Source organism: Astyanax mexicanus, chromosome 2, assembly GCF_023375975.1.
Source record: "Astyanax mexicanus isolate ESR-SI-001 chromosome 2, AstMex3_surface, whole genome shotgun sequence".
In the NCBI taxonomy this organism is placed as follows: Eukaryota; Metazoa; Chordata; class Actinopteri; order Characiformes; family Acestrorhamphidae; genus Astyanax; species Astyanax mexicanus.
Window position 1 is genome coordinate 78,250,073 of NC_064409.1, and position 23,938 is coordinate 78,274,010.

A 23,938-nucleotide genomic window follows, 5' to 3' on the forward strand; every position below is an offset into this window, starting at 1 on the left:
TTTTTGCATTTTTGACCATTGTACTTATTTACTTGTTTATCGTCGCCTACCCTTATTTCTATTTTGACTACTCTTTTTGCCTAGCCCCTAGTCTTGTTTGGATCTTCCATGTATTACCCTTGTTGCCTGCACTCTCCCTGGTATGTTGTTATCTATCCATTTTGTTATTGCCGGTTGATTGATTTATTAATTGATTAATTGAATCGTGACATTGTCTCGTAAGTACTTTAAATTTCCTTCGGGATAAATAAAGTATCTATCTATCTATCTATCTATCTATCTATCTATCTATCTATCTATCTATCTATCTATCTATCTATCTATCTATCTATCTATCTATCTATCTAAATTAATGTACCCTTATTGTAATGTATTACCGTATTTGTGAGTTATGATATAAGCTAATGCCTGTCATCATAAGGTATTATATATATAGAATGTAATGCATTATGATTGCAGGGTTTATAATAAGTGTTACCAAGAGTTTTACTATAAAAGAATTTATTGGTCTCACCTGCTCTCTGACCCTCAACCCCGCTGTTATAGAAGGTCAGGGTCAGAATGGTCAGAACCAGAGCGATCCTGAAACCCAATCCCGCCATCTCCTCCTCCTCCTCCTCCTCCTCCTCTTTATCCTCTTCTGCTCAGATTATTCTTCACTGATCATTAAATCCTCACACCTGCAGATAAATCAAACGAATGGGGTTAATCTGAATTACCTCTAAATTGGTGTTCTTAAAGTTACATTGTTCATAAAGTTGCTCATAAATTACTAATTTCATTTGTATTTTTGGGAAACGCACCCTTGGACTTTTCTAGCATTGTGTGAAAAATAAAGACAGATGGAGGAAATATACTGTAAATAAACACATACACTACCAGACAAAAAATAGACACACCTTAAATTCCGTTAATATTTTAAATTGTTCTGCAGTATAGATTAATATTAACGTCATCCAAACCAATATTTACTAAACAAAAAAGTGTTAAACAAACCAGAATATGTTTTATATTTTAGATATTTCACAAAGTAGCTCTGCTTGCTTAGATAGAAACTGGTTTACTCATCTCTGTTGGATTTTCTCAGTCAGCTTTATGAGGTAGAGTCACCTGGAATTCAGGCTTTCAGTTAACAGCTGTGCTGAACTCATCAAGAGTTAATTACCTGAATTTCTTGTCTCTTAATAAAGTGTTTGAGAGCATCAGTTAAAGTAAAGTAGTGAAGAGGTAGAGTTACAGGTATACAGTGAATAGTGAATATTAGAGTAATGTTCTAATCCAGGTTATGAGAAGCAACAACTACTACCATCAAAAAAAAATATGATGATGAAACTGGCTCTCATCAGGATATTGGAAAGTTTTGTGATGTCACGTAATGTTCTGTGATGTCATGTAATGTTCTGTGATGTCACGTAATTTTCTGTGATGTCACAAAATGTTCTGTGATGTCACAAAATGTTCTGTGATGTCTCTTGTGATGGTCTCTCATTTGTTGTATTGTTTATTTTAGTGTTTTTCATTATATTAAAATGTTCTGTATTGTAGATTAATGCTAAACTCATTCAGACTATTAAGAAAGACATATGGAATTATTTAGAATATGTTTTAAATTTTAGATATATTTTTAAGTAGCTCCTCTTGTTTAGATGATCAGTTTTACTCATCTCTGCTGGATTTTCTCAGTCAGTTTTATGAGGTAGAGTCACCTGGAATTCAGGCTTTCAGTTAACAGCTGTGCTGAACTCGCCAAGAGTTAATTACTTGAATTTCTTGTCTCTTAATAAAGTGTTTGAGAGCATCAGTTAAAGTAAAGTAGTGAAGAGGTAGAGTTACAGGTATACAGTGAATAGTGAATATTCGATTAATGTTCTAATCCAGGTTATGAGAAGAACTACTCAACTAAATAAAGAAAAATTTACTTTAACCAGTTAACCTGAAAATAAGAATTTCAAGAACTTCAAAAGTATTCTCAAGTGCAGTCTCAAAACAAACAAAAAAAAAACATCTAAAACGTTATTAGGATGAAACTGGCACTTATCCAGACCGCACCAGGAAAGGAAGAGCAGGAGTTTCCTCTGTTGTACAGAATAAGTTTAACAGAGTTTCCAGCCTCAGAAACTACAAGTAACATTACTTAAAAACACAAATTACAGAAAAGTAAAAAGAACTAAAGTAAATGTTGATCTTATAGTTCTTTAAAGATCTTAAAGATCATACAGCAGCAATACCAACTAATGTTTTCTCAAATATGTAATAATTTTCTAAAATGATATAACACATTATAAAGCCTTGTTCCGTCTATAAAGCCATTTTTAAGTGTATAATGTGGTTTTCAATGCCTTTTAAACATGGATCATATGTAATGTCTTTCAAGCATTATAAGTGCTAGATATCACATTATACCACAGTTAGTTCCGACCCTGCAATGTGATTGGCTGAGAGGCGTTCTATGAGTACTGTTATCAGCTGGTAATGCACTTTAACCGAAGCTCTCCATGTATTACTCCGCCACATACAGGTAACCTAGCAACGATGCAGCGCTTACAAACCAAACAGCGCAGCTACAAACAGAGCAGCAAGGGAACTATTTTAACTGGCGGAGTTTTTATAACCAAACAGATTCTTTTTTCTCCTCCTCTTTAACTCTAAATCTTTTAATTAACAGTGATAATGGAACTGTGGTATAATTATAATAATACACTCAAGGTTTGTGCTATAACATCAGCACAGCAGTGCCAATATTACACTTTATAGCACGAACCTTAAGGGTATTAATGCTTAATTGTATTGCATCACTTCATATAAACATACTTACATCCAAAATCACATTATAATGCATTCGTAAGGCATTATAAACATGCATTACAGCCAGATTTGTTCTGCATTATGAGTTGTGATCGTGTTCTACAGCCTGATTGGTTCCTCAGTGTGGTGGATGTGAATCTGAGGCACGGCTGACTCTCTCTCTCTCTGTGGCAGAGAGAGATGGTTGTACTGAGAGTAGTTTTTTGATTTAGAGAGGAGGTGAGGAGCTCTCAGGAGAACAGCACTGCTGGAAAGAGCTTCAGCAGATCCTCACAGGAAGCTCTGAATTATGGACCACAGGGCCGTGATGATGTGGCAATCGCTTACTGTCAGCCCTGAACTCTCTCCAAACACTGGAGAACATACACACATACAGAGAGGGCATCATTATATACACTAAACTCATCTCACTATCTCACTTTATAGAGTTTATCAACTCTTTAAAGCTATATATTATGGGACGTATTGTGAATTAATCTAAAAAAAACTTGATATAACATTAGTATAAACCAAATAAAAATTAATAAAGTCAGTGATCAGTGAGAGTGTGTACCTGTAATTAACTCTATATAACTAAAGTAAAATCTTAAAACACTGCCCATAGAAACACAGCTAATGTTTTTTTTCTCTGGGTTTTGAGAGTCTAAAAATAAACTCAGTATGGTTCACCTCTGAAGGCCACATTTAGAAAAGGTCCTTCTCACTTTTCTTAGAGATCACTGAAACATGCTAGATCCACTTTTAGGCTACAAATTAAGCTGCTATTAATAGTAAACAACTGTTTACTAATTCAGTAATCTGAAAAATGCTGATTTTATTTTAAATAAAGGGGATATACATTAATATTTTCTGAATGTTTCTGATTTTTGTGGTTTTACACTATAGATTTTAATAATAAGTGGTGTTTATGGACATAATCTATCCATTGGTTATTTGGTTATTGGTTTTTAACTTTCAGTTAGTTTATTTTTACATTTATTTTACAGTACTTTTGTGTAGAAGTTGCTAAAAATCATAGGCCACAGTTGGTCCCTCTCAAATGTGATACAAGCTAATGACGATTGCTATATGCTATTAATATGACTTTGCACCACATATTTTGGTGAATTATTTCTATATAATTTTGCTATAGCATTCAAAATGATCACATAGGCAGAGGTAATTAGTAACAGAGAAGGAAAAAAAACAAGTCTTTCTTTATAAAATAATGTAAAATGTCTTTTTTTTATTTGCAGAAAATTGCAAATGCAATTGCAATGGCAAAAAAATTAAATAACAAAAAAGATGCAGAGCTTTCAGACCTCAGATAATGCAAAGAAAACAAGTTCATATTCATAAAGTTTTAAGAGATCAGAAATCAATATTTGGTGGAATGGTTTTAATCACAGTTTTTATGCATCTTGGCATCATGTTCTCCTCCACCAGTCTTACACACTGCTTTTGGATAACTTTATGCTGCTTTACTCCTGGTGCAAAAATTCAAGCAGTTCAGTTTGGTGGTTTGATGGTTTGTGATCATCCATCTTCCTCTTGATTATATTCCAGAGGTTTTCAATTTGGTAAAATCAAAGACCCAATTTTCCAGAGCAGTATGTCTTCTATACAACATGTTTTTCATGGATGTCCATGTATTTTTATATATGTATATATAGTTAGTTTATTTTACATTTATTTTACAGTAGTTTGTTGTTGGAAGTTGACTGCAACCATAGGCCACAGTTGGTACCTCTCAAATCTATAGTTTATAATTTTGCTACACAGTTCAAAATGAGCACATAGGCAGATCTATAATAAGCAACAGAGAGGGAAGAAAACAAGTCTTTCTTTATAGAATCAATTATAAAGCTCTGAAAGAACTGAAAGCTGAATGTTTGTGTAGGTCGACACCCATTTCTATTTCCTAGGGTTGACTGGCCAAAAACAGTGGCTGGTCAGTAGATACAGCCTGGGTAAAGTGGCACAACCCAAAGTGTTGTGGGAGTTTCCATAAAACAGAGCTTTTACATGTTAATTCCTTAAAGATTTTAGATTCTTCAAAGTAACACTTCTTACTCACATCTCTGCTGAATTTTCTCAGTCAGTTTTATGAGATAGAATCACCTGGAATTCAGGCTCTTTTCAGTTAACAGCTGTGCTGAACTCATCAAGAGTTAATTACTTGAGTTTCTTGTCTCTTAATAAAGTGTTTGAGAGCATCAGTTAAAGTAAAGTAGTGAAGAGGTAGAGTTACAGGTATACAGTGAATAGTGAATATTTGAGTAATGCTCTAATCCAGATTATGAGAAGCAACAACTACTCAACTAAGTAAAGTAAAGCAAAAAAATAACTTTAAGAAATGAATGTCAGTCAATCCAAAAGTCAATTTCAAGAGATTTGTAAGTATCCTTGAGTTCAGTCGCAAAAAAAGACCATCAAAAACGTTATGACGACGATGATGATGAAACTGGCACTCATCAGGACCACCAGAAAAGGATGAAAGTGCAAGAGTTTCCTCTGTTGTACAGGATAAGTTCATCAGAGTTACCAGCCCCAGAAACCACAATATATTATATATTATATATTAGAGTATATACTAATGCTAACCATTTAGCATAACAAGCTAACACACTAGACTTATGGTAGCTCAGCTCTGTGGAGTTAAATGCTCGTTTCGCTCTGTCCTGCCTGGAGAAAAATGAAAACAGCACTTTATCTGAGGAGCTCCTGCTGCTGTTTCTCACTGTATGAGTGTTTTTTTAAATCAGAATAAAATAGAAAAACATCAGCAAACAGCATTAATTTACTCAAAAAAGAGACGAATGGAATTACACAATCAATCCACAGCTCAAATAAAAGTTCCTTTCATCCCTCAGACGAGCCATATAATTTATTCAGCACAAGTGATAAAACTCCCTAAGACTCTGGATAGGAGGTGCAAATAAACTTCAAGAGCTTCAGTAACTTTAGCCCTGTTTAAATATATCTAATACTGTAGCTAGAGGATAATATTAATGCCCACTGAATTTAATGTATTTGTTAACTGGAGAAAGAAGGGAAATGTGGCTGAATGTAATACTGCAATGCCTCTAATGGCTTAAAAATACTTATGCAATAGAGCTTTTCAGAAATAGATCTTTGTATAATCAAACATTTTGAGTTTATAGTGTTTATGAAACTTTTTAAACTATATAGTTTTGCAAAGAAAGTCATGTTAAAGTTAATTAATCTCTTTATAAAGTGTATTGTTTGCATTCTTCAGCTGTTTTTCTGCTAATGAAGTCTGATTTCTTCATATATATATATATATATATATATATATATATATATATATATATATATATATATATATATATATATATTGTGAGACAAATTAAACCCAATACTATTAAAATCCTTAATTTTAAGCCTTATTGTTTTATATTATACTTACGCCTAACAGTAGATTAACTCACAAACCTATATATAAAAGCCCAGTCATGCAAAAATATATATATAAAAATAAAAAGATAAAAATAGCGTTATATACTGTGAAAAAATCTGAATCTTGAAGAATACCATTATTTTACATTTTCGGTTATACTGCCCAGTACTAAGTTGAGCAAATAAAAGGTGAAATATCAAATTAAATCAAGTTAAATTAAAAGTAAATTGAGGAAAAACAGTATTTTTCCTCATACCTGCACTACTGCTTATACTCTCACTGTCATACTCACTCGCTATTATACCATATTTGCACTATTGTTTTATACGGGGTCTGTTTATACTTGTACAGTCATAATCTCTATCTTAATCACCCCCCATCACTATTGCACTATTGTCTTCTATCTCACGTATGTCTATCTGTGTCCTTGTTGTATTGTACATATATTTTTTCTGATAATGAAGTCTGATTTCTTCATATATTGTGTATATATTTTATGGGACAAATTAATCCCAATACTAATAAAAGCCTCAATGTAAAGCATTAGTGTTTTATATTATATTTACTCCTAACAGTAGATTAACTCACAAACCTATATATACTGTAAAAGCCCAGCCATGAAAAAAATAATAAATAAAAATAAAATAAAATAAAATAATACACCGTATTAATATACCGTAAAAGCATAAATATCTTGAAAAGTACTGTGATATATTTTATATGATATGATATATACTGTATTTTTGATCATACCACCCAATACTAAGTTGAGCAAATAAAAGGTGAAATATCTAATTAAATCAAATTAAATTCAAAGTAAATGTAGGAAAACAGTCTTTTTTAAAAATCCAAACACAGTTATTATGAATTAAATCTGATTTCATTGATTTCCCAGACTTTGTATCAGCTGTTATAAGCAGCTCATCAACTGCTACACTGATATACCCTATGCGTCCCAGATTTCAGAGCTGTAAAACGTCCAAAAAGGATGAAAAGGACGATAAACAAGCAAATAAAATACAATTCATCTGCTGCTCTTTGATTCCAAGAACTCTGAGAGCCGTCAGCAGACGGACTCTGAGATCTCCAGGCTTTATATCACTATTGTTTCTGTGAGGAACACACTCATAACTCTGCTATAATCCAGCCTCCAGTTCCACCACCGCCTACGTACATCACAACGCCTGACTTTCCTTTCTCAGGAATATAAAAGAAATATAAAAAAACACAAAACGACAGTCGATATAAAAGCTGAATCAGAAACAGTACACTGTAGACGGGTTTCCAGGCCGGATCTGTGGCCCCACACTCTGGAGACCCAGCCAGGGGCCAAAGCGAGGGCCAGAACTCCAAAGGCCCTCCATACGATAGGCCTGGGAGCGAACGGCAGATGAACAAACCAGACCTGCAGCTCTATCAAAGCCTCAGATGAAGAAAACAGCTTCCCTTTTCCAACAGTGCGCCAGAAATAAAGAAAAAAAGATTGTAGGAACCTGAAGAACATTTCCCTCAATCTTCTACTATATTTAGGGGCACAAAATAATGGAATCATTTATTTTTTATTCTCAAATGTTCATCTACACTGTAAACCCACAATTTTGTCTTTTTAATGTGAAATTGGATATTTCCCAACAACTGCCTGTGTAAATTAATTTACTTAAATATTTTAGGCATTTCAATTAATAATTTAGAGCAGGGGTGTCCAAACTTTTTTTGTTGGGGGCCAGAAGGAGAAATATATTTGAAGTCACGGGCCACAGACTCTATAATAAAACAAATAAAAAAGCACACTTTCTCTGCTTTTAGACTCTTTTGCCCCGTTTTTCTGCGATAGAAATGTGCACCCTCTCCGCTTTTAGACTCTTTGACCCGATTATCTGCGCTAGAAATGTACACTCTCACTGCTTTTAGACTCTTTGGTCCCACTTTTCTGCGCTAGAAATGCACACCCTCTCCGCTTTTAGACTCTTTTGCCCCATTTTTCTGCGCTAGAAATGCGCACTCTCTCTGCTTTTAGACTCTTTGGCCTGTTTTTCTGCACTAGAAATGCGCACTCTCTCTGCTTATAGACTCTTTGGCCCATTTTTCTGCTCTACAAATGCGCACTCTCTCCGCTTATAGACTCTTTGGCCCGTTTTTCTGCGCTAGAAATGAGCTCCCTCTCTGCTTTTAGACTCTTTTGCCCCGTTTTTCTGCACTAGAAATGCACACTCTCTCCACTTTTAGACTCTTTGGCCCGATTATCTGCGCTAGAAATGTACACTCTCACTGCTTTTAGACTCTTTGGCCCGATTTTCTGCGCTAGAAATGCGCACTCTCTCCGCTTATAGACTCTTTGGTCCCGTTTTTCTGCGCTAGAAATGCGCACCCTCTCCGCTTTTAGACTCTTTGGTCCCGTTTTTCTGCGCTAGAAATGCGCACCCTCTCCGCTTTTAGACTCTTTGGCCCGTTTCTGACACCTAGCGTTCAAACTTTGAATCTCACATTATAAAAACCTGCTTAACAGCGGGCCAACTTTCATTCTATTTCTAAAATACCTTGCGGGCCGTAGTTTGGACACCCTTGATTTAGATTGTTATTTCATAAAAAAAACAAGATAATTCTCTTCTTGGGACAATGTTGCACCATTAATTAGAAAAAAATAACCTTTAATATCATACTGTTTCATTTTCAAGAAAATTGTAGCTTATTTATTTATAATCATATTGTTTTATTACTGAGCTTTAATCAGTAAAGCTTAAGCTGTCCACCCTGTCGCAAAATAATATAATGGTAAATTAGACGGTTTTAGAAAATCTAAATGCATCTTTAAAAAATTTAAGAAAGTTTGGAACTCTAGGTCAACCACATTTATAATCATAAATCATAAACGCCAGTTTTCACTAAAAAAAATGTCGATAACACTTTCTATGAATGTCATCTTTATTAGACACTGTAACCACATTCATTACATAATCACAGTTCATGATGCATAATAAACATGGCTATGATGAATTATACATTTTTATAAATATTTATAGCCATGTTTATAATGCCTTATGAATGCATTATAATGTGTTATTAGTATGTTTATATCTATAGTCTTATAGAGATTACATTCAAAGAAAGTTACCAAAAATGTCCACCCTGTGGTGCAGCCTGTTGTCACATAGCGGACAAAAGCATGCAGTTGAAAATAAAAAGGGATTAATCTGGAAAATAAAGCAATTGATATAACATAAAAACCTAAAATAAGTTCATTTACAAATGTATTATAATAACTGAAAGATGTAAGTCTAATTAACTCAAGTTTTCTTTAAGCATTAGTTAAAATATTAAAAACAATTGCCTCATATTATTGAAGTAAATTCAATATATCCAAGTTTACAGTGAATAAAACATTATAAAAGATCATTTTGAGTATCTGTGGTGCATATTACTGTCACAGGGTGGACAGATCCATGACAATAAAAAATGAATAAACTGGTAAATGTGTTTTCTGTGAAGGTTACCATCTTATTAATATGATAAATTGTCAAAATTATTAAAAATCAAATTTTATCTAAGTTTATTTTTCAGTAAATATTATTTTTAAAATAGAGATTGCCACATATAATTTAAGTAAATTCAACTTGCAGGTTGTTGTCACAGGGTGGACAAATCCATGAAAACAGAAAGTGAATAAGCTGGAAAATATGATTTCTGTGTATTCTTAGGTCTTTTAAATATAATAAATTGTCAAAACAAAAAAAAAAGTTTTACTAAACATTACTTCAAAAAATTGAGACAGCAAATTGACTTAGAGTGACAAGGCTTAGAGTGAATAAAACATTACAAAACATTATTTTTATAATCTGTGGTGCAGCTTGTTGTTACAGGGTGGACAAATCCATAAAAATAGAAAGTGAATAAGCTGGAAATTAGAATTTCTGTGTAATTTGAAGTCTTAAAAATGTGATAAATACTCAAAAATATTATAAGTTTCTAATTTTTTTTCGAAGTTTAGCTTTCAGTAAACATTACGTAAAAAATAGAGACGACAAATTGTCACATATTATATATATATTAAGTAACTTCCACTTATACAGGCATACAGTAAATAAAAAAAATCCCAAAAAACAACAAATTACCCAACAAATATGATAAATATGATTTCTGTATAAATTAAAGTCTTTTAAATGTAATAAATAGTCAAAAAAAGTAAAACTTGCTTTGAAAGTTTAGTTTTCAGCAAACATTCTGTTGTCTTTTAAATAAAGACAACAAATTGCCTCATTTCATTTAAGTAAATTAAACCTAAACAGGCCTACAGTCAATAAAACATTTCAAAAAGATTATTTTTATAATCTGTGGTGCAGCAAAAAAAAAAATGAAAAGGTAAATTTCAGCAAATATTACTTAAAAAATAGTGGCAATAATTTGCCTTGAATTATTAAAGTAAATTGAAATATTGAATATATAATATTGAAGTCAAAAGTACAGTCAAAGGTTGGACAAATCCATGACAATAGAAAGTGAGTAAGCTGGAAAATATGAATTCTGTGTATGTTAAAGTCTTATAAATGTGATAAATACTCAAAAATAAAAAGAAATCTCATTTTTTAAAGTTTAGTTGTCAGTAAACATTACTTAAAAAATAGCGAAAACAAATTGCCTCAAAATATTTTGAGTAAATTAAACTTTTTTGAGGCTTACAATTAATAAAACATTACAAAACATTATTTTTATTTTATTATAAATTCGTGGTGCAGCTTTCTGTTACAGGGTGGACAGATCCATGACAACAGTAAGTAAATAAGCTGGAAAATATGATTTCTGTGTAGTTTAAACTGCCTTTTAAATGTAATAAACAGTCAAAACCTGGTTTGAAAGTTTAGTTTTTAGTAAATATTACTTATTATTTAAGTTAATTCAAGAGTCTTAGAGTCAATAAAACATTACAAAAGACCATTTTTATAATCTGTGGTGCAGCTTTCTGTCACAGGGTGGACAAATACATCACAATAAAAACTGACAGAGCTGGGAAATATGATTTCTGTGTAGGTTAAAGTCTTTTAAATGTAATAAACAGTCAAAACCAGCTTTGAAAGTTTAGTTTTTAGTAAACATTACTTAAAAATAGAGACAAAAAATTGCCTCAAAATAATTTGAGTAAATTCAACTTTTTTGAGGGTTAGAGTGAATAAAACATTACAAAACATTATTTTTATAATCTGTGGTGCAGCTTTCTGTTACAGGGTGGACAAATCCATGACAATAGAAAGTGAATACGCTGGGAAATATGGTTTCTGTGTAGTTTAAAGTTTTACAAATGTGATGAATAGTCAAAAATATTTTAAAAATCTCATTTTTTATTGAAAGAGCTGGTAAATATGATTTATTTGTAGTCTTAGGTCTTTTAAAATGTGATATATACTTAAAATAATTAAAAATCTTTTAAAAAAGTTTTTAAAAGTTTGATTTTAGTAAATTTACTTGTAAATAGAGACTAGAGATTATTAATAAATTTATATTATTTAAGTAAATTTAACTTATTCAGGCTTACAGTCAATAAAACATAAAAAAAAATGATAAATACTTCAAACAATTAAAAATCTCAGTTTTTTAGAGGTTTTGAGGCCTAAAAGACCCACAATTCTGATATAAACTTATATATAAAGAAAAGTCCATCAACTCTTACCTGTAAATCCAATCAATCCACCAATCACTGGAGAACGTCCAACCCTCACACACACACTCTCACACACACACACACACACACACACTTACACACACACTGTCACTCTCCCGTCAACACCAGTACAGCATCCTCAGGTGGAGAACGTCCCTCTACAGGTGTTCAATGCACCCTCACACACACACACACAAACACACACACACACTGTCCCCCACACACACACACACACACACACTGAGTAATCCGGAGAGCTGGGAGAGTGTGTGTGAGAGTGTGTAAGAGCAGCGGTGGAGTGAGAGAGTGTACGGGGGGGAGTGAGCGTCACTCTGCTGGAGGGTGGAGGGGGTGGAGGGAGGGGTGGAACTGCTGTTTAGAGTGTTGGGTTTCAGTGGTGGACGAGGTGGTTGAGCTGGCCTGCCCAACAGACATCAAAAAAAAAAGGGGGGGGACTGACGGACTTTGCCAATTATAGACTGCGATATTTCTGTCTCTCTTTTTCTTCTCATTCCTTCTTCTCATTCTTTCTATCACCCTCTCGCTCTGTCTTTCTTTCTACCTCCATGTGTTCTACATGCTTTAGTTAAACACCACCCTCCCTCTCTTATAGCCTCCCCCGTCCCTCCTTACCCCAACCACAGGGTACACCACCCGTGACCTGCCCCGAGACAGGTGCTTAAAATTAGTACCAAACAAAAACAAGAAAATGCAATCCAGTGTTTCTGGATTAATTTTTCACCAAGATCTTGCAGCAGCATTGATGATGGTAGAGTCTGATCACTGCACAAAGCAGCTCTTCTCCATCCAGCACATCCCAAAGATTCTCAATGAGGTTAAGGTCTGGACTCTGTGGTGAAAATGATGATCTCATGCTCCCTGAACCCTGAACTCTTTCACAATTCCAGCTCCATGAATCCTGGCATTGTCATCTTGGAATATGAAGAAAAAATCCATTGATGGAATAACCTGGTCTATATTCAGTATATTCAGGTAGTCAGCTGACCTCATTCTTTCAGCACATACTGTTGCTGAACCTAAACCTGCAGAACAACTGCAGCATCAACCAACCAACACATCATTTACTCACTTTAATCCAGATAGAGACTTTTAAAGACAATTAAAGATTTTCTCTCCAATCTCTCCAATGACTTTGCACTAGAAATGCTGTATATACAGACAATCCCACATTTATATTGAATCACTGTTAGTGCAATAACAGTGCACTCTTTGTGCAATAATACTGGTCACAACCTACCATAATCATCTATCCTCTGACCTTATCTTAGCGGCACTAGATGTGTATATATAGGTGTCACGCCCCTCTGTTGCCCTGTGTTTCCCCGTTTCCCATTAATTTTCCATCAGGTGTGTGCTTCCTGTGTGTATTTATTGTCCCCTTATGTCTGTGTTTCTTGGTCGGTCTTTCTGTGACGAACTGCAGGCAGGACGCGGACGTAATCGCAGGTAAGCAGGATTTTAATAATGAAATAACAAACAAACAAATAAACAAACTACTAAAACTAAAACAAGACAGAATAAACAGGGCAAGGGAGTAAACTAGGAAATAAACGAGGAGAAATAAACACAGAAATAAACAAGGATTAAACAAGGGCACTAACTGTGTAAACAAGAACGCAAACACGGGAATCACAAACAACAGGGGAAGGTCCAAAAACCGACCAAGAAACACAGACATAAGCATATACCTGGGGAAAGAGGTAACAAGGGGGCGGAGCTACAAATTACACACACGTGATTGAAAATTACTGGGGAACACGCTGGGACACAGAGAAACAGAATCCCATTAAGGGATTAATAAAGGATTATCTTATCTCATATTATCTTATCTTATCTTATTATAAACATGTATGCTGCCTCCAAGACCCTATTTTTTTCCTAGGACATCTATGCGTTTTTCATCAAAGCTTTCAGCTTTCAGACCAGAAGAGAAAATGCAGTTTGTGTCTGTAATGCACTCAAAAACAAGATTCAGTAAATATGCTGTATTAATAAAATAATGAATACATTAAAAAAATAACAATTATTTTTATTCTTTATAACTTTTATTTACCTTATTTTATTTCACAAATCATCTCTATGCTGCAAAACTCAATACATGGTAGGAAAAAAAATAATATATATATATATATATATATATATATATATATATATATATATATATATATATATATATATATATATATATATATATATATATATATAAATATATGCCTGCTCCGGACTCTGAAAGACTCCAATTCCCAGCATGCACTCTCACCGGACTTCCCTGACTCTGCTGATCATGTGACGCTGCGGCGTTCATGCTCTCCGAGCTTCTGATTGCAAACACCTGGTCTGTCTTGTATACAAACCACACTCTTTCCATTGTTCCCTCACCAGGTATTGAATATATTGCTTTAGTTCTTTTACTAATCATTTATTCTGTTCATTTATATTGTTCCTGACCCATTTTTTATGTTTTTAGACTACTCTTTTTTTCCTATTCCGCATGATTCTCCATGTTGCACCCTTTTGCCTGCACTGGTATGTTTGTTTATTATTGCTGCTATTCAAATACTGACCGTGCCTGTCTCTGACTACCCCTGAAAGCCATTGTTAATAAACTGTTTGATTGGTATCTGCAATTGTATGTCCTTGGTTTGGCAAAATTCACAAATTTGCTGTTTGATTGGTCAATAAATATCCATAGATTAAGTACATTAAGTACATGAATATACAAGAAAAAAAATAGCATGATGTCCATTTTAATTGATGCAATGCCTGAAAGGGTTAAAAAAAAGCATGGTTGTAGAAGAGCTCTTGTGTTGACTATTATAGACAGACCTTCTCTGATATTTCCATTTTTTTCCTTCTCATCCCTCGCTCTTATTCTACCTCCAACCTCATGAGTTGAACTTAAACACTACCCTCCTTCTCTTTCTTCCTTCCCCTGCCCACCACGGGGTGTGCCAACCACAACCTGCCCCGGGCCTGGTCCTAAAAAGTAGTGCCAAACAAAAAATATAACAAAAAGAACAATGTTAGCTCTTTAAATAGCTTTAAAGAGAGAGTTCTGTACTTTTTTTTTTTTCAAAAAGATGGTGAAAAACTACATGCTGCACATGTGGCATGGCTGCAAAGGCATGGTTTTTAATTCTGAATATACCACAGTTAGTCCTGACCCTGCAATGTGATTGGCTGGGAGGGGTTTTATAAGTGACATTATCAGCAGGCAATGCACTGCAACCGAAGCTCTCTCCATGTATTACTCCACCACATACAGGCAATGTAGCAACAATACAGCGCTTACAAACCAAATACAAACTACAAACCAAATGCGATGCCATTATACACCACAGGGAGCTGCTGGATCCCATAGAGGCACAGTGCAGAAGTGCCATGTCTCCAATAGATAAATATACACATTATTACACACATTATCAGCCACCAATATCAGGTTAAGAGCTGTTATTATTAAAATAAAAGCTTATGTGTTTATATTTTCCAGTTAATATACAGTATTTTAAGCTGAATGCAGAATAGGTTGTAATTATAAATCCGCAGGTCTTGCTGCTGGGGGCGCCAAAAAGAAACTTTAATTCTGAACAAAACATTTTCTATCGAAGTCAAACGAGTGCTACACAGATTTCTTTCCTAAAAAATGGTTATTTGGGTGAGTAAAGCTCTTCTGTTTATTTACAGTAAGCTTAGACTTTCACAATTTTGTTTAAAATGGCTAAATAGTGGCCACCCCGCTAACCTAACCACGATGCAGCGCTTACAAGCCAAACAGCGCAGCCACAAACAGAGCAGCAATGGAACTATTTTAACTTGTGGAGTTTTTATAACCTAACAGATCTATTTTAGTTTTCTAATCTTTCTCATCTTTAAATCAAAATCTTTCAATAAACAGTGATAATGGAACTGTGGTATAAGCACAATAATACACTCGAGGTTTGTGCTATAACGTGTAATATTAGCACTGCTGCACCAGCCAGTATTACACGTTATATCACTCCCTCTTGTGTATTATTGCTTAATTTACAATGTCATACTGTATGCAAAAACACAGCAGCAGTAAAGCAGTGGCTCATTACTCTGGGAAAGAAATGCGATATTGTTTTATTTACTCTCTTTTCTTTCTTTTAGTTAATGACATTAATTCTTTCAACAATGAATAATGTGCTTTCTGGGTTATGTAAACTGAAGGCAGTCTGCCTCCTCTCAGCGTTTGTCTGTTTTGTGAGGAACGAGGATCTGTTTTAGTCACTTGGAGCAGGAAACCCTGTGATATTTTGGTAAACCCGAGGCAGACGAGAAATCTGGAAGAGCTCAAGAAGCACAACCTGCAACACAACACACTCTGTTTACCAGCAATCTGATCTATTTAGAGATGTTTACTTCTACCTACGTGAGCAATCTGTTTTAATGTAAAAGCAATAATTCAGACTGAAAGCATTGGTGCATTGAATGATGATGACTTGTTTTAATAATTTATGTAAGTATTGGGACCTCATTCATTGTTTCTTCTGAAATTAAGGATATTAAAATATTTTTTCTGCTTTTGTTGGAGTAACTATCTTTACTGCACAGAGATAACTATCTACTAGATAGATTTCGGAGAATAGCCTTGAGGTTAGCACACTATTACCACAGTTTAATGTGTAGCTTAATTTTTGTATGGATGGATTCTTCATAACAAGCATAAAAAAGATCACTAGTAGTTTGTCTCAGTAGCTAACTAACTATCTAACTTTCCCATTCCACCTTAAATGGTGCAACAGACGACAGGGGCTGCAGCATTTAAGATGGAACGGACAGATAAAAAAATTAAATAAAAGCAACTGCAGGAATGAAGAATAATAATTATTTCTTCTAGCAATGATCTAGCTAATCTTAGCGATGAGCTAGCTAAAATACTAATGTTACCTGGGATAATACTTAAGCTGGCGACGAGCTAGCTAACCTTGGCAAGAAACTAAATTACACACTTATGCTACTGGGAAGTGAACTAAAACTAGTAAAGAGCTAACAAACCTTAGCGAAAAGCTAGTTAAAATACTAATGTTCCCGAGAGAGAACGAAAGTTAGCAACGAGGTAGCTAACCTTAGAGACGGGCTAGCTAAAATACTAATGTTACCGGGGAGAGAACTAAAGTTAGTGACAAGCTAGCCAATCTTAGTAACAAGCTAGTTAACCTTAGCAACAGGCTAGCTACAATACTAATGTTACCGGGAAAAGAAATAAAGCTAGTACAGAGCTAGCTAACCTTAGTGATGAACTAACTAAGATATTAATGTTATGGGGGATAGAACTAAAATTAGCAATGACCTAGCTAACCTTAGAGACGGGCTAGCTAAAATACTAATGTTACCGGGGAGAGAACTAAAGCTAGTAACGAGCTAGCTAACCTTAGCGATGAGCTAACTAAGATATTAATATTATGGGGAAGAGAACTAAAGTTAGTGACAAGCTAGCCAAACTTAGTGACGAGCTAGTTAACCTTAGCAATGGGCTAGCTACAATACTAATGTTACCGGGGAAAAAATAAAGCTAGTAAAGAGCTAGCTAACCTTAGCGAAAAGCTAGCTAAAATACTAATATTACCTGGGATAGTACTAAAGCTAGTGATGAGCTAGCTAGCCTTAGTGATGAGCTAGCAAATCGTAGCATTGAGCTAATTAAAATTCTAATGTTCCGATGAGAGAACTAAAGTTAGCAACAAGCTGGCTAATCTTAGCGATGAGCTAGCTAAAATACTAATGCTACCTGGTATAGTACAAGCTAAATTACACACTAATGTTGCCTTGCAATGTGCTAGCTAACCTTAGCGACGAGCTAGCCAAATGTAGCAATGATCTAACTAAAAACCAAATGTTTCCTTAGCGATGAGCTAGCTAAAATACTAATGTTACCTGGTATAGTACCAGCTAAATTACACACTACCTTGCAACGAGCAAGCTAACTAAAATTCTAATGTTACCTGGGAGAGAACTAAAGCTAGCAACAAGCTAGCTAATTTTAGTGATGAGCTAATTAAAATACTAATGCTACCGGAGAGAGAACAACTTTTTTGACAATTTTTGACAAACTAGCTCACCTTAGCAATTAGCTAGCTAACCTTAGAGATAAACTTGCTAACCTCAGCGATGAGCTGTTTGAGGTCAAATTGTAATTGTTTATGTTTTTGTCATTTTAGAATATAAAATAATGGAATTAATGAATTTGAATTTAATTTTTTTTTTAATCTTAATCTGGTCTCTGGCTTAACTTGAATTTAACATATCCCGGTCTTGCTCTTGACTACAAAACTTCCTATAGTTTTTAGTATTTAGACGAGCACCAGGCCTGGGGCAGATCGTGGGTGGCGTACCCCGTGGTTGGGTGAGGTAGGCTAAAAAAAGTCAAAATAGAGAAAGGGTGGTGTTTAAGGCATGGGAGATGCTTGGAGGTGGAAAGAAAGAAAGAGTAAGAGAGAGGTACAGAAAGAACGAGAGCGAGGGATGAGAAGAAAAAAGAAAGACAGAAATATCTCAGAAGGTCGGTCTATAATTGGCAAAGTTCATCAGTTCCCTTTTTTTGAAGTCTGTTGGGCAGGGTAGGCCAGCTCAGCCACCTCAACCCCAACGAAACCCAACACTCTAAACATTGGTTGTTCCACAGCAATGCCTTGGTAATGTGTGCAGGATGTGTGTTTTTACACTGTCTTGTTATAGAATAAATGAAAAAGCTATTATTTATATACCTTAAAAGTTAGAAATGTGGAAGGGAAACTGTTGTGGTACACTGTAAGCCTGGATAAGTTAAATTTACTGAAATTTACTTAAAATATTGAACAAACTAGATGCCTTAAAACAGATAAATAATGGGTAAACTTAAGTTAGCATAAGTCAAGTTATTACAACTAAAAGGGAAAGTTGATTTAACTTTTTTATTTTTTATATTCTTTACTTTTGTTATACCAATTAATTTGCTCATACTAACTCATTTTATGAACTCATACTTTTTACCACTTCTAAACACTTAAAGAGTAAAAAGCTTGATTTGCATATTTTAAATAATTTTAAGTACTTTTTAAAATTATTTTAAACCCTAGTATCTAAACTTCTACAATTCTTCTTCTACAATTGCCATGTCTTTGTAATCTAGTTGTTTCCAATGAAGTGGTCGGTGTGTGGAACTACAAGAAGTTATTGTAGGTGTTTCTAATAAAGTGGCCAGTGTGTGAAGGTTTTGTCTAACGGAGCATCTGTCCTGAAGTGTCAGCTGTCTGTACGGGACCGGACACTGTCCTGGGCTAAAGTTAGCCTGATCTTTTTGACCCCTTGGTCCCTTTCAATACAACGGCAGGCAGTAGAAATAGATCTACTGAGATTCTGTTTCCACCAGTCCTCATTACTTCAGCAGTGCTGAGACTGGACCAGTAGTACACCCTCACCCCCCTTCAACCACCACCAGAGCCCCACCCACTAGATCAGTTGAAGAAATGCCATTTCAATCTGCTGAGAACCTTTGCAGTACACTTTGTCTAAGGGAGGGATCTGTACCTACTGTCTGTGTTGAGTCAGCAGATGAGAGAGATGTTAGAACTTACAAATAACCACCAGAGCCCCACCCACTAGATCAGTTGAAGAAATGCCATTTTGATCTGCTGAGAACCTTAGCAGTAGACTTCGTCTGATGGAGGAATCTGTACCTACTGTTTGTAGCGAGTCAGCAGATGAGAGAGATGTAAGAACTTACAAATAACCACCAGAGCCCCACCCACTAGATCAGTTGAAGAAATGCCATTTCGATCTGTCGATTGATAACTTCAGACAGTACACAGCAGGATTAGCCAGTAGACTTTGTCTGAGGGAGGGATCTGTACCTCCAGTCTGTGGCGAGTCAGCAGATGAGAGAGATGTAAGAATTTTCAAATTTTCCGAGTTTCTTTTTTTACTTTTATCGCAGTTTAGCATAAACTAGCTTGTTCAAGTTTTTTTTTTGAACATTTACATTTGTTAAACGTTATGCATAAACATGGCATGGCAGGCTTCATCTTACTTGTATAAAAGTGAGCAAGCCCTTAAACAGCTCATTCTGTTTCCACCAGTCCCAACAGTTCAGAAGGTGTAGAGGGTGTTTCTAATAAAGTGGCCACTAAGTGAAAGCAGATAATAGTAGGTAGAGGAAATAGAAATATGAAGATTGTGTTTCCACCAGAGCCTCACCCACTAGATAAATTAAAGAAATGCCATTTCAATCTGCTGATTGATAACCTTGGCAGGATTAGCCAGCAGACTTCGTCTGAGGGAGGGATCTGCACCCACTGTCCATGATGAGTTAGCAGATAAGGCAGATGTAAGAACTTTCAATTCATCACAATCACAAGTTTTTTGCATCTATCACAGTTTATCATGAAGTAGCTTGTTCATGTTTTGCCATTTAGTACAAGCTAATGCTAACATGTGGTAAACGTTATGCATAAACTTGCATAAAAGTGGGTAAGCCCTTAAACAGCTTATTCTGTTTCCACCAGTCCCCTGAACCAACAGTTCAGAAGGTGTAGAAGGTGTTTCTAATAAAGTGGCCAGCGAGTGGAAACACTAAGTAGGTTTCCAGGTGTTTCCAATGTAAATGTAAAGCAGTTAGCTTGGCTTATTGACCTCCTGGTCTCTTCACCATAATGTAATGGTAGGTAGAGGAAATAGAAATATGAAGGCTGTGTTTCCGCCCGTCCTCATTTCCTCAGCAGTGCTTTGACTGGACCGGTCATTTATGATACATTTTTAGATGTTTGTCAGAAGCTGAATGGGGTGAATTGTGTGTTTTTTTCTGTGTGTGTGTGTAGGAGGTCTGTAAAATCATTTTGTGGTTGAGGGGAAGCATGTAGGCGGGGGCTGGGCAGAGGGTGAAGAGCTGTACAGAGAGGAAGTCTGGCATGTTCAGATTCTTCAAGAACAAGCGAGTCAAACCCCAGAGAACCTGAACCAGAGGTGCTTCCTGTAGGACAAATGCATGAAAACACAACGTCCAGCCAACTGGACCATCTGTACAGCCTGCGCTACATGCATATGATCATACTGGGATAAAAGAAAACGCTTTTTACAGGATCTTTCAGTAAAAACAAAATGCACTAATTAAATAAATATTGTCCTGACTGACAGTTCTGGTGGAAACAGGAAACAGAGTTGAGGTGCACATTGAATTCTGTCATGATTTGATCAGCCGTGGTTTTATGTTTTTTGGATACAATCCGGGTTAGCACCCGAACATCCCTTTCAGACAGCTTCCTCTTACAGCGTCCACAGTTAATCCTGTTGGATGTGGTTGGTCCTTCTTGGTGGTTTGCTGACATTACCTTGGATACATTGGCTCTTGATGCATCAAAAAGACTTGCTGTCTTGGTCACAGATGTGCCAGCAAGACGTGCACCAACAATTTGTCCTCTTTTGAACTCTGGTATGTCACCCATAATGTTGTGTGCATTGCAGTATTTAGAGCAGAACTGTGCTCTTACCCTGCTAATGGAACCTTCACACTCTGCTCTTACTGGTGTAATGTGCAATTAATGAAGATTGGCCAGCGGGCTGCTCCAATTTAGCCATGAAACCTCACACACTAAAATGACCGGTGTCTCAGTTTCACTGTCCAACAACTGTAAGTCCCTATTTTAGCAATCTACACCACGTTCCAAAATATTATGCCAATTGGATTTAAGAGTCATAAAGATCACTTTTTTTGTTTCTTAACTAAACTCATGGATGGTATTGTATCTCAGGGCTCTTTGGATCATTGAAATTAATCTCAGACACCTGTGATCATTAGTTTGCCATGTGAGCCCAATTAATCTGGTTGAGAACCTCTTAGCGAGCAGACTTCTTCTGAGGGAGGGATCTGTACCTACAGTCTGTTCTGAACAGGACTGAAACTGGTATGAATAGAGCTGGTGAGATCTTTATCTTTATATGAAAATGATTTTGTGTAATGAACTTCATGAACAGTTTTAAATAGACCATAGACATAGTCTAACTTGTGTAAAAAGACATATAATATGTCCCCTTTAATGTATTTTTAAAAAATACAGGACTCTGTCCAGGAAACTGTCCAGGATTTTGTTGCAATTACAGATATCATTGTTGATAAGCACAGTAATACACCATAGAACCCTACTATTACTATCCACAGTGGACAGAGCAGTAGAGCGGGTAATGATAGTGACCGGTGATGTGTGGCTAGAATTGTCCATTTGAAAAGACAAGTGACTCTAGCTGAAATTACACCCAAATTCAGTTCCACAACACATGGCAAAAGTCATGGGACACAACACGCAACATGTGGAATGTCAATGTTTGTATTGTACTACTATTATATTTTAATTTAAAAGTAAATTTATAAGACCCATATTATTTCCCATGAGTCACATGACCCAGCATTACTCCACATTCCTCTGTGGTCCACTTGAGTGGGACATGTGTGGGACAGAAAGAGAGAGTCGTTAAGTGTCCTGTTGTTCTGGGCGACCCATGTGTGAAGGTCAGCAGTCGAGCCTGTGAGTGTCGGTGTGTTTAAGTGGCTGAAGTTTAGCTAAAGGCCAAATGTACACAGTTGTTGTTTTATTTATATATATCAGTCAAATTAGTTATTTTTTTTTTAATTAGCTAGATTACCTACAGTGTAAATGAGTAGGGAAGTGATACAGACTATGAAGGAACACATAAGGAATCATGTAGTAACTTAAAATTACTGTTAAACAAACCAAATTACTTGCTTTTAAAGGAGAACTCCAGTGTAAAATTGACTTATGTTGTAGTAAAACATGATAAAAAGTATTTACCTTTGATCAATAGCACACCTCCTTTCTCCCGCAGCTTTCTGAGATCCAGGCTTTAGAATGAGTGAGATGGGGCATATTTTGCCCCTGCAGATAAATAGCTTTTTCCACTGTTATCCAGGCTTAAAGTAGCTCCACACCTCACTGGTAGAATCCGGAGAGCCCTGACATTTAAAACGAGGCATTTAGAACTTCAAAATTGCACAAAAAGTTTATTAAAAACCACTTTACATGGTTTACATCCCGTAGCTCAGCTAAATCTAAAATCCATCTTAAAATTAAGTCATATCTTAAATTTAAGTCACAATAAGTCATTGAGCATAAACCATCTGGTTACTGTTGATATTAGAATGCTAAAAACAATACATTTTTTGATGAATTTACCAATGAAGTGTGGAGCTACTTTGAGCCTTAATAACAGTGGAAAAATTTATTATATATATATCCCTGGGGTGTATATGATGAGTGCCAGTTTCATCATCATAATGTTTTTGATGGTCTTTTTTTTACTGCACTTGAGAATACTTGGATTGACTGACCTTCATTCCTTCTTAAAGTCATTTTTTCTTTTCTTTACTTAGTTGAGTAGTTTAAGTAGTTCTTGCTTCTCATAATCTGGATTCGAACATTACTCAAATATTCACTATTCACTGTATACCTGTAACTCTACCTCTTCACTACTTTACTTTAACTGATGCTCTCAAACACTTTATTAAGAGACAAGAAATTCAAGTAATTAACTCTTGATGAGTTCAGCACAGTGGACACTTTATTAGAAACACCTACCGTGAACTCGAACACTCACTGGTAGAGTAAAGTCACATGGAGTTTTTCTTTGATCTATCTGCTGTAAAGTGATTGACAGATTCTCAGGTCATCCTCAGATCTTGTGGAACAGAGCAGATATGAGGATGGCATTTACAGCATTCCATCCGACTCATCCTCTGTTCACATCAGCGTCAATCACCCACTCCGGATCAGCTCTGAGAGACGTGGGTTACTGAGGACACTGTCAGTGATGTTGGGGACAGTTTCAGACAGAGTCAGAGCCTTTATTAAAGACAGACAGCGCAGATAGTGAAGATTCACCCTGTTTATTAAAGTTAACAGACCATAATAAACACCCAACACACACTGCTATACATCTTATTACAATTACTGTATAATAAAAGTGTCAAATAAAACGCTTCAATGAGAGAGAGAGAGAGAGAGAGAGAGAGAGAGAGAAGAAAAAAGGAAGAGAAAGATAACACATACAGGGAA

General features: G+C 35.5%; 1 protein-coding gene across 2 annotated transcripts in view; it reads right to left on the reverse strand.

Moving 5' to 3' along the window:
• col22a1 (collagen, type XXII, alpha 1) overlaps positions 1–12,084 on the reverse strand; it is a 140,726-nt gene extending 128,642 nt beyond the window's left edge. For both annotated transcript variants that reach the window (XM_049474911.1, XM_049474910.1), the window contains exons 1-2: positions 11,865–12,084; positions 515–680 (exon numbers count right to left, since the gene is read on the reverse strand). In XM_049474911.1, coding sequence (XP_049330868.1) covers positions 515–602 — 88 coding nt within the window. In that variant the 5' untranslated portion in view covers positions 603–680; positions 11,865–12,084. The remainder of the gene's footprint in view (positions 1–514; positions 681–11,864) is intronic.
• Between the last annotated feature and the right edge of the window lie 11,854 nt (positions 12,085–23,938).